General features: G+C 41.9%; 1 protein-coding gene across 1 annotated transcript in view; it reads right to left on the minus strand.

Annotated features, from left to right (window-relative positions):
- LOC126100551 (GTPase-GDP dissociation stimulator vimar) overlaps window positions 1–17,363 on the minus strand; it is an 87,205-nt gene that overhangs the window by 25,746 nt on the left and 44,096 nt on the right. Inside the window, exon 8 of the mRNA XM_049911169.1 lies at window positions 3,180–3,311. Within this exon, the coding sequence (XP_049767126.1) occupies window positions 3,180–3,311 (132 nt within the window). The remainder of the gene's footprint in view (window positions 1–3,179; window positions 3,312–17,363) is intronic.

Here is a 17,363-nt window from a genome sequence, read left to right on the forward strand (position 1 = left end):
TGATTTCTTGAATGTGAAATTTAAAACTTTGGCTATCATTTTGCTATCCTCAGCTGCCACATCATACTGATGAACAAGTGATTGAATGGAAGTCTTGGACTCACTCAGCAATTTCACATAGGACTAGAATTTTCTCAGATACTCTGCCAGATCTTTTGCTAAGGTATGAGAGTGGTACTAGTCGTGCTTCACACACAGATAGTTTCACAGACACACCAATTTCCACTAACCTTTGCTTGTCATCATTTGTGCACTCTCGTTTGAACTGAGAGTGCAACAGCCCCTGCTTCCTCAGAATTTTCCGAATATTGTTATTAAACCACGGTGGGTCTTTTCCGTCCTTAATCCACTAACTACGCACATAATTCTCCAAACCACAATTTACAATCTGCATAAACTTTGCCCATAATTCCTCTGCATCCATCTTACTGGAACTAAATGATGCCAATTCACTGTACAAATGAGCTGCTAACAACTGCTTTGTCTCGAAAGGGATATAACATGAACATCAACAAAAGCAAAATGAGGAGAATGGTATGCAGTCAAATTAAATCAGGCGATGCTGAGGGAATCAGGTCAGGAAATGAGACACTTAAAGTAGTAGATGAGTTTTGCTATTTGAGGAGCAAAATAACTGATGATGGTCGAAGGAATATAAAATGTAGACTTGCAATGGCAAGCAAATCATTTCTGAAGAAGAGAAGTTTGTTAACATTGAGTATGGATTTGAGGGTCACAAAGTCTTTTCTGAAACTATTTGTATGGAGTGTAAGCATGTATGGAAGTGAAACATGGACGATAAATAGCTTAAACAAGAAGAGAATAGAAGGTTTAGAAACAAGGTGCTACAAAAGAATGCTGAAGATCAGATGGGAAGATCACATAACTAATGAGGAGGTACTGAACAGAATTGGGGAGAAGAGAAATTTGTGTCACAAATTGACTAGAAGAAGGGATTGGCTGGTAGGACATGTTCTGAGGTATCAAAGGATCACCAATTTAGTACTGGAGGGCAGTGTGGAGGGTAAAAGACAGAGGGGGACCAAGAGATGAAGACACTAAGCAGATTCAGAAGGACGTACTTGGAGATGAAGCTTGCACAGGATAGCGTAGTATGGAGAGCTGCATCAAACCAGTCTCTGGACTGAAGACCACCAAGACGTTGCTCATACACCTCCTACGTCTAAGTTCTTTGACCATAGCCTACATGTTTGTATGTAAACACAGTGTATTTCATGAGTGCACATCGCAATAGTGAGATATGCAGTTAAACTTTATAAAATTGAAATATGAATGTGAAAATGATAACAAAAAGTCCAACTAAGTGGAAAAACTGTCACGAAAGCGTAATTACAATAATGATGCTTCACCTTCATGTAAGTACAGATATAGTTTCGACAAATGCTGCCTTGCCACTTACAATTGTTCCACTTGGATCTGTTTAATCGCGAGCAAATAATTTTTTTTTTTTTTTTTTTTTTTTTGTGCAGTGATCTCCAGCAATATAAACATGTACATACCTGAGGACAGGTACAAGCCTGAAACTGGTCGTGTGACGAATAGATAATCTTTTATTGTGACTAGAAGCAGAAATTTTTCTACACCCTAAGAAGGTTTTTTGGCTGGAAGCTTACTTGTCTAACAGTCTTTTTGTTATACCTGTCTGCATCTCAATATCTCTACTATATGGTGACTAGCAATCTATCCTTTTCATTATACAATTCTGTAATCATTCCATCCTGGATTTTCCATTGTTTAAAGTTTTAATTTATGCATACCACAGACAGAATAACAGGACTAACATGTGAACAAGAGAGTATATGTCCATTTAATGGAGCTGATGTAGGAATTATATGCCCATTCAGTTTTGTAAACAAACTGTGTGATTTGAGAGCCAGGTACAGCCAACAACAACCACTGGAGAACGCTGCAATTGTAAACTATGATGAGTAAGAAGTTGCATGTGATGCACCAACTCATTTCTAAAACATGCACCAACCACGATGAAAACCACATTTGGGTTACTTCATAATAAGTAACACGTCCTGTGTGAAGACAGCTTCATATTTTGCATTCTGCTTAAGACGTGGACCACACAATTGGTTTGACTTGTTAGATAGTTGCTATCAAATGATATGAATCAAAGAACAATTAAATAGATCAATTATTACATTGTGAGTATCTCTTGTGGCCTGTTCAATTGTTCTTTGATTCAAATCATTTGGTGGTGATATCTAACAAGTCAAAAGCACTATGCAATTCGAGACTGGAAAAAAATCAATAAAAGAATTTTGTAAACGTAAGCGGTTTATGGCTTCAGGGAAATTACTTGTCAGTATGACTGTCATCAAAATATTGTGGTTTCTGAACAGTGGCACCTGGCTGAAGATTTGAAAGCTTTCACCAATACAATCTATATTTAAAAGGACAATGAGAACAGTCAGACAGTCAGAATATTATGTAATTACAATAGATTTACCACAGAGGCACAATTAAAATAAAGTACCAAAACATATTCCTGTAGGAGCAACCTGCCTCCATAACAAAGATTATTAACAAATGCCTATATAGTGGCACTTTACTCAGAGGTAAGAATGTTCTAATCCTGGTGGTGGATGAACGGAAGGAGAGGCTGTGGCATAAAGTTCATGATCACTACTCACTGTGACAATGTGCTGGATTAAATTCAAAACCTCCCCACAGTGTATAATGAAGTGAGGGCACAGAACATTGTCAATGGTGACCTGTCAACCAGACAGGGCTCTCTCAGCACATTTGTGAGGAGCGGATTGTGCCGGCACAGGGCTTCGGGCTCTGTCTTCCCTTCATCCATAACATCATAAATCTAACACTACACTGTACAAGCTCTCATCACAGTCACTCACGACACACACACACACACACTTGACACTTCATAAAATGTCAGAGGAAAGCAATGGCAAACCACTTCCACCAAGACCTCACCGAGGATAGTAAAGCAAGTTTCCCCGTATCTACTCTCCTATGATCATTTTCCGAGTACTGGACTACTTTGACTTCTGACCTACAGCACTGACTTTCACCTATAGTGCCACCCGCCAAATTCGATCAAATTTACTGCAACAGTGGACAGTGCAGTGAATAAATAAATTTAAATTATACAAAACTGTGCATACGTGGACAACAAAAGGCATGCATACCTGTTCGTGCAAAGTTCCCCATGGCAAGGACACCTGTTATCTGCAGATCTTCATCATCTGATTCAATCCAGTTTATCATGGATCTGAAGACGTCACCACGACCTTCTGCATATAATACATTCATACTGTCATCTGAAAAGAAGTTAATAAAAATATACATTCAAATAACTCTCACAGAATCACAAGTCACTCTTTCCCATAAGCAACATGTTATAAATAAGCTCACTGAACAATAAATTGGTCACCCCAGTGCAGACACACAGACGAATCGTTAAGCCTTTATAGACGGCACAGCAATCAAGTCATGTGTTCAACCATGCACACACCGCCTCTACTGAGCATAAGGCAGTAGCAATCGTGAGACATTTATGTTTAGAGTGGACATTTATATAAACACGGGAAAATGTAAGGATGTGACAGAGTGGCAAAAAGGAGCAGTTGTGTTTGGCTGTGGTGTAACACACGTGGCCACGAAACACATCAGAAATGTGGATGCAGAAAGATCCTGACCAAGGGACCAGAGATGCGTTGCACAGTTGTGAATCAAAGTTGCTATCCACCCCGACAGGTATTGTTGCAAGGAACGAATGAAGGTCCATCCCAACCTGTCAGTGAGAGAACAATGTGATGCGAACTGTATGCAATGAACATTTGGACTCAGTCACTGTGCACAAGGCCATCACTCACACCTACTTTCTGAGACAACAACAGCAAAGTTCATCAGGCCGTATGAATATGTGACTGGTTTTCTGAACACTTCTCCAACCTATTACATTTTGACTCACCTGCAAAATAATATGACTTTAACTACACAGAAAATCTGTGGGAGAGGTCGGAATAGCATCAGCACACCCACACTGGGGGCGAATAATTTTTTGTCTGGTGAGCTTACATTGACAGTATGTGAAGCAGCAACTAATTACATTCAGCTTACTGCAGGCAATCTTTTAGAGAGGTATTTGTTCCTATAAAAAGTGTCATAACTTTTACAATAAAAGCTATCTACATCTACACAATGCTCTGCACACCACCATACTGTGCGCGAAGGAGGGTACTGCACTACTAGTCATTTCCTTTCCTGTTCCACTCACAGCTAGAGTGAGGGGAAAAAGGACTATATATATAGTTATAATAGAAGGAAACATTCCATGAAGGAAAAATATACCTAAAAACAAAGATGATGTGACTTACCAAATGAAAGTGCTGGCTGGTCGACAGACACACAAACGAACACAAACATACACACAAAATTCAAGCTTTCGCGACAAACTGTTGCCTCATCAGGAAAGAGGGAAGGAGAGGGAAAGACGAAAGGATGTGGGTTTCAAGGGAGAGGGTAAGGAGTCATTCCAGTCCCGGGAGCGGAAAGACTTACCTTAGGGGGAAAAAAGGACGGGTATACACTCGCACACACACACATATCCATCCACACATATACAGACACAAGCAGACATATTTAAAGACCTGTATATGTGTGGATGGATATGTGTGTGTGTGCGCGAGTGTATACCCGTCCTTTTTTCCCCATAAGGTAAGTCTTTCCGCTCCCGGGACTGGAATGACTCCTTACCCTCTCCCTTAAAACCCACATCCTTTCGTCTTTCCCTCTCCTTCCCTCTTTCCTGATGAGGCAACAGTTTGTTGCAAAAGCTTGGATTTTGTGTGTATGTTTGTGTGTCTGTCGACCTGCCAGCACTTTCATTTGGTAAGTCACATCATCTTTGTTTTTTATATATATATATATATATATATATATATATCTAAAAACAAAGATGATGTGACTTACCAAATGAAAGTGCTGGCAGGTCGACAGACACACAAACGAACACAAACATACACACAAAATTCAAGCTTTCGCAACAAACTGTTGCCTCATCAGGAAAGAGGGAAGGAGAGGGAAAGACGAAAGGATGTGGGTTTTAAGGGAGAGGGTAAGGAGTCATTCCAGTCCCGGGAGCGGAAAGACTTACCTTAGGGGGAAGCAACAAACTGTCCATTCGCATGAATGGACACAGGCAGACAGTGTTTGTTGGTAATGAGGATCACCCTGTGGCTAAACATGCCTTGGTGCACGACCAGCACATCTTGGCGCAGTGTTACACCGTCCGGGTTATCTGGATACTTCCTACTAATACCAACCTATCCGAACTCCGGAGATGGGAACTTGCTCTTCAATATATCCTCTCTTCCCGTTATCCACCAGGCCTCAATCTCCGCTAATTTCAAGTTGCCGCCACTCATACCTCACCTGTCATTCAACAACATCTTTGCCTCTGCACTTCTGCCTCGACTGACATCTCTGCCCAAACTCTTTGTCTTTAAATATGTCTGCTTGTGTCCGTATATGTGTGGATGGATATGTGTGTGTGTGCGAGTGTGTACCCGTCCTTTTTTCCCCCTAAGGTAAGTCTTTCCGCTCCCGGGACTGGAATGACTCCTTACCCTCTCCCTTAAAACCCACATCCTTTCGTCTTTCCCTCTCCTTCCCTCTTTCCTGATGAGGCAACAGTTTGTTGCGAAAGCTTGAATTTTGTGTGTATGTTTGTGTTCGTTTGTGTGTCTGTCGACCTGCCAGCACTTTCATTTGGTAAGTCACATCATCTTTGTTTTTAGATATATTTTTCCTTCGTGGAATGTTTCCTTCTATTATAACTATATATATATATATATATATATATATATATATATATATATATATATATATATATATATATATATATATATATATATATATATATATATATATATATATATAAGCCCTAATTTCTCGTAGCTTATCTTTGTGGTCTTTACGTGAAATGTATGTTGTAAACAGTAGATTCATCATTCATCAATCAGCTTCAAATCCCAGCTGTCTAAATTTCCTCAATAATATTCCGGAAAAAAAAAATTCTTCCCTCCAGTGATTCCCCTTCGAGTCCCCAAAGCATCTCTGCAATACTTGGAAGTTGTTCAAAACTACCAGTAACAAATCTAGAAGCCCACCTCTGAACGCTTTGATGTCTTCCTTCGACCCAACCTGGCGCGGATCCTGAACACTCATGCAGTACTCTATAACATGTTGTACCAATGTCCTATATGCAGTCTCTTTTACAGGTGAACCACACATTCCTAAAATTCTCCCCATAAATTGAAATCAACCATTTGCCTTCCCTACCATAGTCCTCACATGCTTGTTCCCTTTCATATCACTTTTCAACCCACGGCCTGGATATTTAAACTACATGACTGTGTCCAGCAGGACACTACTTATTCTGTATCAGACACTACCAGTTTCTACTTCCTACTCATCCACATTAACTTACATTTTTCTACATTTAGAGCCAGCTGCCATTCATCATATCAACTGGAAATTTTGTTTACGTCATCTTGTATCCTCCTACAGCCACTCAACTTTGACTCCCTCCCCAACACCACAGTACCATCAGCAAAGAACAAAAATCTGAAGAATTAACAGTGCTCAATGGCATGAAAATGCATAAGGCAATGGAAACCACTGTATAGAAGACAAAACAGTTCACAAGTGAACAGCTTCGTGTCAGTGCCCAACAGGCGCTATATTTTGGCAAGCGACCACATAACTATGATCAGGTATGCTTGATGAACTGACTGTTTAGGGGCCATGCTAGAAAGCTAGAAAATCAGAAAAGAGAAATGAAGGGCTCAATCTAAATATAGTGTGGGGAGGGGGAGGGGGGGGGGGGAGTGAATGGAAAGAGGTAAGGATTTTGGTCAGACGAATATCTAGTAATGTTAACAGCAGCAGAAATTGGTATAATGGCAAGTAGATTCCTTTATGAATACGAAGGTAGGACAAGAGTGAGTTGCTGTGAATATTTCAGTGATAGGATGGTTCTCATCAGAATCAACAAATAAACTAATGCCTACAACAGAGGTGCAAGCATACATGCCAAAGTCACAAGCACAAGATGAAGAGTTGGAGGAAGCATATGAGTGTACCAGTGGAAAAATCCTCCTGTCAGAGCACAAAAAAGGTGAATAGAATTCTCTTTAAAAAAAAAACTCTTACAGAAAAGTGAGGAACCAACTGTCTCGATCCTCATTCTGCCTTCCTCACCAAAATTTTTGGCATTTGAACATATTCACACTCTCTTAACACAGAACATTCCATATCCTTTTACACAGTTTGTCTTCGTAGTTAGGCCTTCATACTTACTTCCACTGTCTATGTGTGTCTCTCCCACTCTCTCCTTTTCCTTTCACTGATTTACAGTGGAACTGCCCATTCTCTTCATCGAAGAAGCAACGACAGAAGTAAAAGAAGGGTTCAGGGCTGGGATTAAAATTCAGGGTGAAAGAATATCAATAATAAGATCCACTGATGACCCTGCAGTACTCAGTGGAAGCGAGGAGGGATTACAGGAAATACTGAATGGAATCAAGAGTAAACCGAAGAAAGATGAATGTAATAAGAGGTAGCAGAAATGAGAACAATGGGAAATTACTACCAAATTTGGGGACCACGAAAGACAAAGTGAAGGAATTTTCCTACCTTGGAAGCAAAATAACACGATGGATGAAGCAAGGAGGATGGAAAAAGCAGACTAGCACAGGCAAAAAAGACATTCATGGTCAAAAGAAGCCCGCTAATATCAAACATCGGCATTCATTTCATGAAGAAATTTCTGAGGATTTACATTTGGAGCACACCACTGTATGTAAGTGAATCACAGTCTGTAAGAAAAACTGGAAAAGAAGATAATTAAAGCATCCAAGATCTGGTGCTATAGAAGGATGTCGAAAATTGGGTGGACTGATAAGATAAGAAATGTCGCTCCAGGTTTCTACAGAATTTCCAAGGAAGGAAGATAAGGAAAACAGTGACAAGAAGAAGGGACAGGATGACAGGAAGTGTTAAGACATCAGGAAATAACTTTCACTGTAGTAGAGGGAGCTGTAGAGGGTAAAAACTGAACAAGACAGACAGACACAGACATTGGAATACTTGCAACAAATAACTGAGAACATAGGGTACAAAAGCTGCTCTCAGATGAAGAGGTTGGCATAGGATAGGAATTCACAGTGGGCCACATCAAAACAGTCAGAAGACTGATGGCAAAATAATAATAATAATAATAATAATAATAATAATAATAATAATAATAATGAGTGAATGGAAAGAGGTACAGATTTTGGTCAGACGAATATCTAGTAATGTTAACAGCAGCAGAAAATGGTAAAATGTGAAGGTAGGACAGAGGGTGAGTTGCTGTGATTATGTTTATTTCAGCACTATAATAAAAGTTACACAGCGAAATGTATGCCAGAAATCTGTATGGCTGTTTATTTCAGCACTACAATAAAAGTTACACAGCAAAATGTATGCTAGAAATCTGTATGAATACATATTGAGATGAGTCCACAATTCTTATGGAGCTAAAACAGGTCCACAGCAAAATGCAAGACTGAATGCTGTCTAGTGGTGTTGTGAGTAAGTGATGCTGTAAGAAAACTTTATAATTGGAACATCAATGAAAAGGTGAATCATTCTAGCAATAATACAGGTGGAAAAAGGGAAAAATCCACTGACATAAGAGGTTTCGACAGACATAGGATGGGGCAATGAGCATCTATGGAATGGTGAAGCTGGTTAGCTGCTTGTGTGTTGTGCTGAACATGTATGAAAAACGGTTGAAGGACAGTGAAAGCAGGAGCAGGAGGCGGCTTGCTGATTATGTAAAGCAGGATAGGTAGCAGTATACGACTGATCTAATGACAGAGTACAATGCCAGTGTGGATCAAATGTTTCAGCAGACAACTACTATGTGTTTCCATGTTGACCCAATAATTTTCAGTGGGCCCAGGATCTTAGGCATCAAACCACAGATTAATAGAAACAAGTTTGCCAGTCAAACACCAGGTCTACAGTTGTCTCTTGTCATTCAGACGGACAGTTGCTCGAAACATTCACCATGTCATGGTTCACAATTTACAGGCATGGCATGACCTGCGAAAAGACATCTGTTGCTACATTCTCTGGAAACTTACCAAGGACTTATTGAATCCATGAAACACAGAACCGTGCACCATGTTAGTAAGCAAGTGATCACACAATATTTTACTCAGGAGTGTATGTCGTGACAATTAAGATTACATGCCAGAACAGGATTCAAACACTATTATTTGTTTACGTTTCTTTTAGCCTTGTTGAAGAGTAGCATGGAAAGAGGAGGTAATCAGCTCTACCTCTATACAAGCTGTCTTATGTTATTGTTGTGGTCTTCAGTCCTGAGACTGATTTGATGCAGCTCTCCATGCTACTCTATCCTGTGCAAGCTGCTTCATCTCCCAGTACATACTGCAGCCTACATCCTTCTGGATCTGCTTAGTGTATTCATCTCTTGGTCTCCCTCTATGATTTTTATCCTCCACGCTGCCCTCCAATACTAAATTTGTGATCCCTTGATGCCTCAGAACATGTCTTACCAATCGATCCCTTCTTCCAGTCAAGTTGTGCCACAAACTCCTCTTCTCCCCAATTCTACTCAATACCGCCTCATTAGTTATGGGATCTACCCATCTAATCTTCAGCATTCTTCTGTAGCACCAAATTTTGAATGCTTGTATTCTCTTCTTGTCCAAACTATTTATTGTCCATGTTTCACTTCCACACATGGCTACACTCCATACAAATACTTTCAGAAACGACTTCCTGACACCTAAATCCATACTCAAGGTTAACAAATTTCTCTTATTTATAAATGCTTTCTTTGCCATTGCCAGTCTACATTTTATATCCTCTCTACTTCAACCATCATCAGTTATTTTGCTCCCCAAATAGCAAAACTCCTTTACTACTTCCAAGTGTCTCATTTCCTAATCTAATTCCCTCAGCATCACCCGAATTAACTCAACTACATTCCATTATCCTTGTTTTGCTTTTGTTGATGTTCATCTTATATCCTCCTTTCAAGACACTGTCCACTGCGTTCAACTGCTCTTCCAAGTCCTTTGCTGTCTCTGACAGAATTACAATGTCATCGGCGAACCTCAAAGTTTTTACTTCTTCTCCATGGATTTTAATACCTACTCTGAATTTTTCTTTTATTTCCTTTACTGCTTGCTCAATATAAAGACTGAATAACTTTGGGGATAGGCTACAACCCTGACTCACTCCCTTCCCAACCACTGCTTCCCTTTCATGTCCCTAGACTCTTGTGTAACTGCCATCTGGTTTCTGTGCAAATTGTAAATAGCCTTTCACTCCCTCTATTTTACCCCTGACACCTTCAGAATTTGAAATAGAGTATGAAAGAGAGTATTCCAGTCAACATCTGCCACCTTCAGAATTTGAAAGAGAGTATTCCAGTCAACATTGTCAAAAGCTTTCACCAAGTCTACAAATGCTAGAAACGTAGGTTTGCCTTTTCTTAATGTAGCTTCTAAGATAAGTCGTAGGATCATTTTGCCTCACGTGTTCCAATATTTCTATGGAATCCAAACTGATCTTCCCCGAGGTCGGCTTCTACCAGTTTTTCCATTTGTCTGTAAAGAATTTGCGTTAGTATTTTGCAGCCGTGATTTCTTAAACTGATAGTTCGGTAATTTCACACCTGTTAGCACCTGATTTCTTTGGAATGGAATTATTATATTCTTCTCAAAGTCTGAGGGTATTTCCCCCGTCTCGGATATCTTCCTCAACAGATGCTAGAGTTTTGTCATAGCTGGCTCTCCCAAGGCTATCAGTAGTTCTAATGCAATGTTGTCTACTCCCAGGGCCTTGTTTCGACTTACATCTTTCAGTGCTCTATCAAATTCTTCACACAATATCACATCTCCAATTTCATCTTCACTTACATCCTCTTCCATTTCCATAACACTGCCCTGAAGTATGTCACCCTTGTATAAACCCTCAATATACTCCTTCCACCTCTCTGCTTTCCCTTCTTTGCTTATAACTGGGTTTCCATCTGAGCTCTTGATATTCATACAAGTGGTTCTCTTTTCTCCAAAGGTCTCTTTAATTTTCCTGCAGGCAGTATCCATCCCACCCTAGTGATATATGCCTCCACATCCTTACATTTGTGCTCTAGCCATCCCTGCTTAACCATTTTGCACTTCTTGCCGATCTCAGTTTTGATACGTTTGTATTCCTTTTTGCCTGCTTCATTTACTGCATTTTTATAATTTCTCCTTTCATCAATTAAATTCAATCCCTCTTCTGTTATACAAGGATTTCTACTAGCCCTCGTCTTTTTACCTACTTGATCCTCTGCTGCCTTCATTATTTCATCTCTCAAAGCTACCCATTCTTCTTCTACTGTATTTCTTTCCCCCGTTCTTGTCCATCATTCCCTAATGCTCTCCCTGAAACTCTGTACAACCTCTGGTTCTTTCAGTTTATCCAGGTCCCATCTTCTTAAATTCTCACCTCTTTGCAGTTACTTCAGTTTTACTCTACAGTTCATAACCAACAGATTGTGGTCGGAGACCACATCTGCCCCTGGTAATGTCTTACAATTTAAAACCTGGTTCCTAAATCTCTGTCTTACCATTATATAATCTATCCGAAAGCTTCTAGTGTCTCCAGGCCTCTTCCACATATACAACCTTACACGAATTGTTTACAGACAAATGGAAAAACTAGTAGAAGCCGACCTTGGGGAATATCAGTTCAGATTCCGTAGAAATGTTGAACACATGAGGCAATACTGACCCTACAACTTACCTTGGAAGATAGGTTAAAGAAAGGCAAACCTATTTTTCTAGCATTTGTAGACTTAGAGGAAGCTTTGACAATGTTGACTGGAATACTCTCTTTCAAATTCTGAAGGTGTCAGGGGTAAAATAGAGGGAGTGAAAGGCTATTTACAATTTGCACAGAAACCAGATGGCAGTTACACAAGAGTCTAGGGACATGAAAGGGAAGCAGTGGTTGGGAAGGGAGTGAGTCAGGGTTGTAGCCTAACCCCAAAGTTATTCAGTCTTTATATTGAGCAAGCAGTAAAGGAAACAAAAGAAAAATTTGGAGTAGGTATTAAAATCCATGGAGAAGAAGTAAAAACTTTAAGGTTCGCCGATGACATTGTAATTCTGTCAGAGACAGCAAAGGACTTGGAAGAGCAGTTTAACGGAATGGACAGTGTCTTGAAAGGAGGATATAAGATGAACATCAACAAAAGCAAAACGAGGATAATGGAATGTAGTTGAGTTAATTCGGGTGATGCTGAGGGAATTAGATTAGGAAATGAGACACTTGAAATAGTAAAGGAGTTTTGCTATTTGGGGTGCAAAATAACAGATGATGGTCACAGTAGAGTGGATATAAAATGTAGACTGGCAATGGCAAGGAAAGCATTTCTAAAGAAGAGAAATTTGTTAACCTTGAGTATGGGTTTAGGTGTCAGGAAGTCATTTCTGAAAGTGTTTGTATGGTGTGTAGCCATGTGTGGAATGAAACATGGACGATAAATAGTTTGGACAAGAAGAGAATACAAGCATTCGAAATGTGGTGCCACAGAAGAATGCTGAAGATTAGATGGGTAGATCACATAACTAATGAGGAGGTATTGAATAGAATTGGGGAGAAGAGGAGTTTGTGGCACAACTTGACTAGAAGAAGGGATCGGTTGATAAGACATGTTCTGAGGCATCAAGGGATCACAAATTTAGTATTGGAGGGCAGCGTGGAGTGTAAAAATCATAGAGTGGACCAAGAGATGAATACACTAAGCAGATTCAGAAGGATGTTGGTTGCAGTAGTTACTCGGAGATGAAGAAACTTGCACAGGATGGAGTATCATGGAGAGCTCCATCAAACCAGTCTCTGGACTAAAGACACCACCACCACCACCACCACCACCACCACCAACAACAACCCATTTCAATAAGATTGGTTTAGTTTTGCTTTAGGGTGCAAAACATAACTGGGGTCATACGCGTCAAAACTATAGAACACACACAGAGAGGAGTTAAAAAAACGACTATACATCAGTCCCAAATGACATAATACAAGACAGCTAACAACAGGCACGTGGAAAAACGGCTAAAAAAAAAAAAACAAAAAAAAAAACACCATACTGAAATGGAGGTCCAACACTAAAAATGAAATGGCCTTTGCCAAACTGCTTTGATGAATGAAAAGTAAAACACGGTCAATGGCCTGTGCGTCATTTGCTAAAACAGCTGATAACCCAGACAGCAAACCCTAGGGGGAATGTTTGTTGTTTTTGTGGTCTTCAGTCCTGAGACTGGTTTGATGCAGCTCTCCACGCTACTCTATCCTGTGCAAGCTTCTTCATCTCCCAGTACCTACCCATCTAATCTTCAGCATTCTTCTGTACCACCACATTTCGAAAGCTTCTATTCTCTTCTTGTCCAAACTATTTACCGTCCATGTTTCACTTCCATACATATGGGAACGTAAGTGGTTAAAAAATTGGCATTCTATCAGGAAGTCACGGACAGTTAAAATTTGGGCACTATATGTACAGAGTGGTGGGATAACGCCACTTATCAAATGACGATAGCTAAAAAGGCAGTGCCCAATACGTAGCCTGGTTAAAATGACCTCCTCCCGGTGGGAGGTCCGAGAGGAGGTCGTCCAAGCCGCTGAGAGAGGCTTAATAATCCTGAACTTATTCCCGTGAAGGGAGAACCATTGGCAATGCCAAAGGGGCACCACCTCCTGACAGACAGCAACAAAGAGATCATCGGAGGGAACATGGGAACTCATGGGCTGAGGTACGAGGACTGCAGCTTTGGCAGCAGTGTCAGCAGCCTCGTTTCCTGGCTGACAGACATGACCAGGAACCCACAGAACCACCACTTTGGCTCCACCAAGGGTGAGCAAGTGACAGTTTTCCTGGACCCACTGCACTAAGGGATGGGCTGTGTACAGTGCACACACTGAAGGCCACCGAGCGAGTCTGAGCAAGGACACAACTGAAAAGGCTGTGTTGCCGCATGTACTCTGTGGCCTGATACAAGGCGAAGAGCTTGGCTGTAAATACTGAGCAGTGTGCTGGAAGCCGATAACGAAAGATACGGGTGTCAATGACGAAGGCACACCTGACCCCACAGTCAGTCAGAGGGCCATCAGTGTACACGAAGGTACTATTGCGAAGTTCCACGTGAAGGTCATGAAACTGAAGGCAATAGACTGAGGCTGGAGTAGTGTCCCTAGGAAGCAAAAGAAGGCTAAAGTTAACACAGGCCATTTCATGAAGCCAAGGTGTTGAAGTGTTCACACCCACCAGGAAAGTTGCAAGTAGTGTGAAGTTAATCCGCCATAGCAAGTGCCAAAAGCAGACGGGGAGGTAGCAGAGAAGAGGGACGCACCCCATACTGGTGATCAAAGGAATCATTGGAGGAGGAGGTTTAGGATGGGTGGCCACGCAAGGCGGACAAATGGAACGCATAATTGCTGAGGAGAAAGTCACGGCGGTAGCACAGTGGTAGTTCAGCAGCTTCAGCATACAGACTGTCAACTGAGCTAGTGTAAAAGGCACCTGTGACCAAACGGATACCACAATGGTGGATAGTGTTGGGACGGCATAAAATGGATGGTCGTGCAGACTCATAAACAAAGCACCCGTAGTCAAGTTTCGACTGGACAAGGGACTGGTACAAACTGAGGAGGGTGGTTGTATCAGCACCCCAGGAAGTACCATTGAGGACATGTAGGACATCAAGAAATCGAGTACAGCAAGCTGCCAGGTAAGACACATGGGAGGACCAAGAGAGCTTCCTATCGAGCATGAGCCCCAGGAATTTCATAGTTTCTACGAACGGAAGGGCAACAGGCCCAAGTTGTAAAGATGGTGGGAGAAACCATTTGTGCTGCCAGAAATTCATACAGATGGTTTTGTCAGTGGAAAAGTGACAGCCACTGTCGATGCTCCAGGAGTAAAGACGATGGTTTTGTCAGTGGAAAAGTGACAGCCACTGTCGATGCTCCAGGAGTAAAGACGATCAAGACAGTGCTGAAGACACCGCTCAGTGAGACAGGTCTGTGGAGAACTGCAATAGATAGCAAAATCGTCAACAAACAGAGAGCCAGAGATGCCCCGTGGGAGATAGGCCATTATAGGGTTCATGGCGATAGCAAAGAGGACGACGCTCAGGATGGAACCCTGAGGCCAACCGTTTTCCTCGATAAAGGTGTCCAAACATGGCAGAACCCACACGCACCTTGAAAACTCAGTATTTTAAAAATGCCTGAAAGAAACAGGGCAGGTGCCCACAGAAGCCCCACATGTAAAGAGTATAGAGGATACAAGTTGTCCAGCAGATGTCGCATGCCTTCTCCAAATCGAAAAAATACAGCCACAGTCTAGGATTTCTGCAGAAAACCATTCATGACATGGGTGGACAAAGTAACGAGATGGTTAACTGCAGAATGCTGCACTCTAAATCCACATTGTGCAGTCGTCAGTAAACTGTGAGACTCGAGCCACCATACCAACCAGGTATGAATCATACGTTCCATCACCTTGCAAAAGAAACTGGTAAGACAGGTGGGACAGTAGCTAGAGGGAAGGTTTTTGTCCTTACCAGGCTTAGGTGTGGGAATGATGGTGGCTTCATGCCAGTGTCTAGGAAATGTTCTCTCAGCCCAGATGCAGTTGTATGTGTTAAGCAGATAGTACTTGTCTGCAAGAGAAAGGTGCTGCAACATCCAAATGTGGATGGTGTTTGGCCCTGAGGTGGAGGATTGAGATGAACTGAGAGCATGACCTAGCTCCCTCGCAGTAAAGGCAGCATTGTAGCACTCACGATTCAGAGAAGAGGATATCACCTGAGCCTCCTACACTCGTTTCTGATGGAGGAAGACAGGGTGATAGTGGGAAGAGATCGAAACTTCCCGCAGAATGACGGCTCAAGCTGTGAGATAGCAATAGAGTCCACTATGACATCGTCAGCAACTGTCAGGCTGGAAATTGGGAAATGAACCTTTGTTCCAGAGAGCAGTCAGAGGTTGGCTCAAATGACAGTGGAAGGGGAGGAACTGTTAAAAGAACTAGTGAATGAAATTCAGCTAGCTCTTTCGCTATGCCAAAGAATGCGACAACACTTTGCACACATCTGTTTATATTGAATGCAGTTTGACATCCTAGGATGGTGGTTAAATATGCGGACAGCACGCAGAGATGTGCTCTCCGCGCTTTTAACCACCATCCTACGATGGCAAACTGCATCCAATATAAACAGATGTGTGCAATGTGTCAGCACGAATTGCATCGAGGCATGCCTCAGGCCACTAAGGGACTGGGACATGACATGGTAAAGAGGAAGTTCGGGTACTTGAACGTTCTGGGGCAGTAAGGATAATGTTTGTGAGATAGTCCACCTGTTCATCACAAGTGGGGAAATCTTGGTCTTCAAAGGTCGCCAGGGAGGAGTAAAGCTGCCATTCAGCCTTAGGAAGCTGCCATTTGGGTGCGTACATGGATGGGGTAGGAGTCAGCAAACAGATAGCACACAGGAAATGGTCACTCAAGTAGTTTCAGAAAGAATGGACCACTCAGGTGAGGTGCAAGCTGGGCAGTGCACAAGGAAAAGTGTGCAAGCAGTCGGAAGGGAAACTGGGTGCTCCAGTGTTAAGGCAGAAGAGATTAAGTTGGTTAAGGTGGTCAGCCAAGAGGGCACCTCTCTGACAGGTCCTGGGAGAACCCCAAAGGGGATGATGTACATTAAAGTCACCAAGCACCAAAAATGGGGGAGGTAGCTGGCCAATAAACTGAAGGAACTCTGCCCTGGTGACATCGAATGATGGAGGGACATAAATGGTACAGACGGAATATGTCAGGTGGGGAAGGAAAAGGCGAACTGCAACAGCTTGAAGAGTGGTAGTCAGGAAGATGGGTTGACTATGAATGTCTTCCCATATGAACAACATAAAGCCCCCACGAGATGGAATGCCGACCTCAGGGTAAGGCCAAAACGAATTGGTAAGAAATGGGAAAGCTCAAAGCAGTCATGAGGGTGCAATTTCATTTCCTGAAGGCAGAGTACAAGGGAACACTGTGATGCTAAAAGCAGCCTTAAATCCTCTTTGTGGGACCAAAGGCTGTGAGCATTCCATTGTAGGACAGTCACGATGAGGAAGAGATGTAGGGTTGTCATCTTGGCGGCTGCCGAGTGACAGCCGGGGAAGAGTCGCTACTACAGGGCGCAGAAGCTGGAGGATCCTGCTGCATGGGGTCCACAAAAACATCAGCT

Source organism: Schistocerca cancellata, chromosome 9, assembly GCF_023864275.1.
Source record: "Schistocerca cancellata isolate TAMUIC-IGC-003103 chromosome 9, iqSchCanc2.1, whole genome shotgun sequence".
Classification (NCBI taxonomy): Eukaryota; Metazoa; Arthropoda; class Insecta; order Orthoptera; family Acrididae; genus Schistocerca; species Schistocerca cancellata.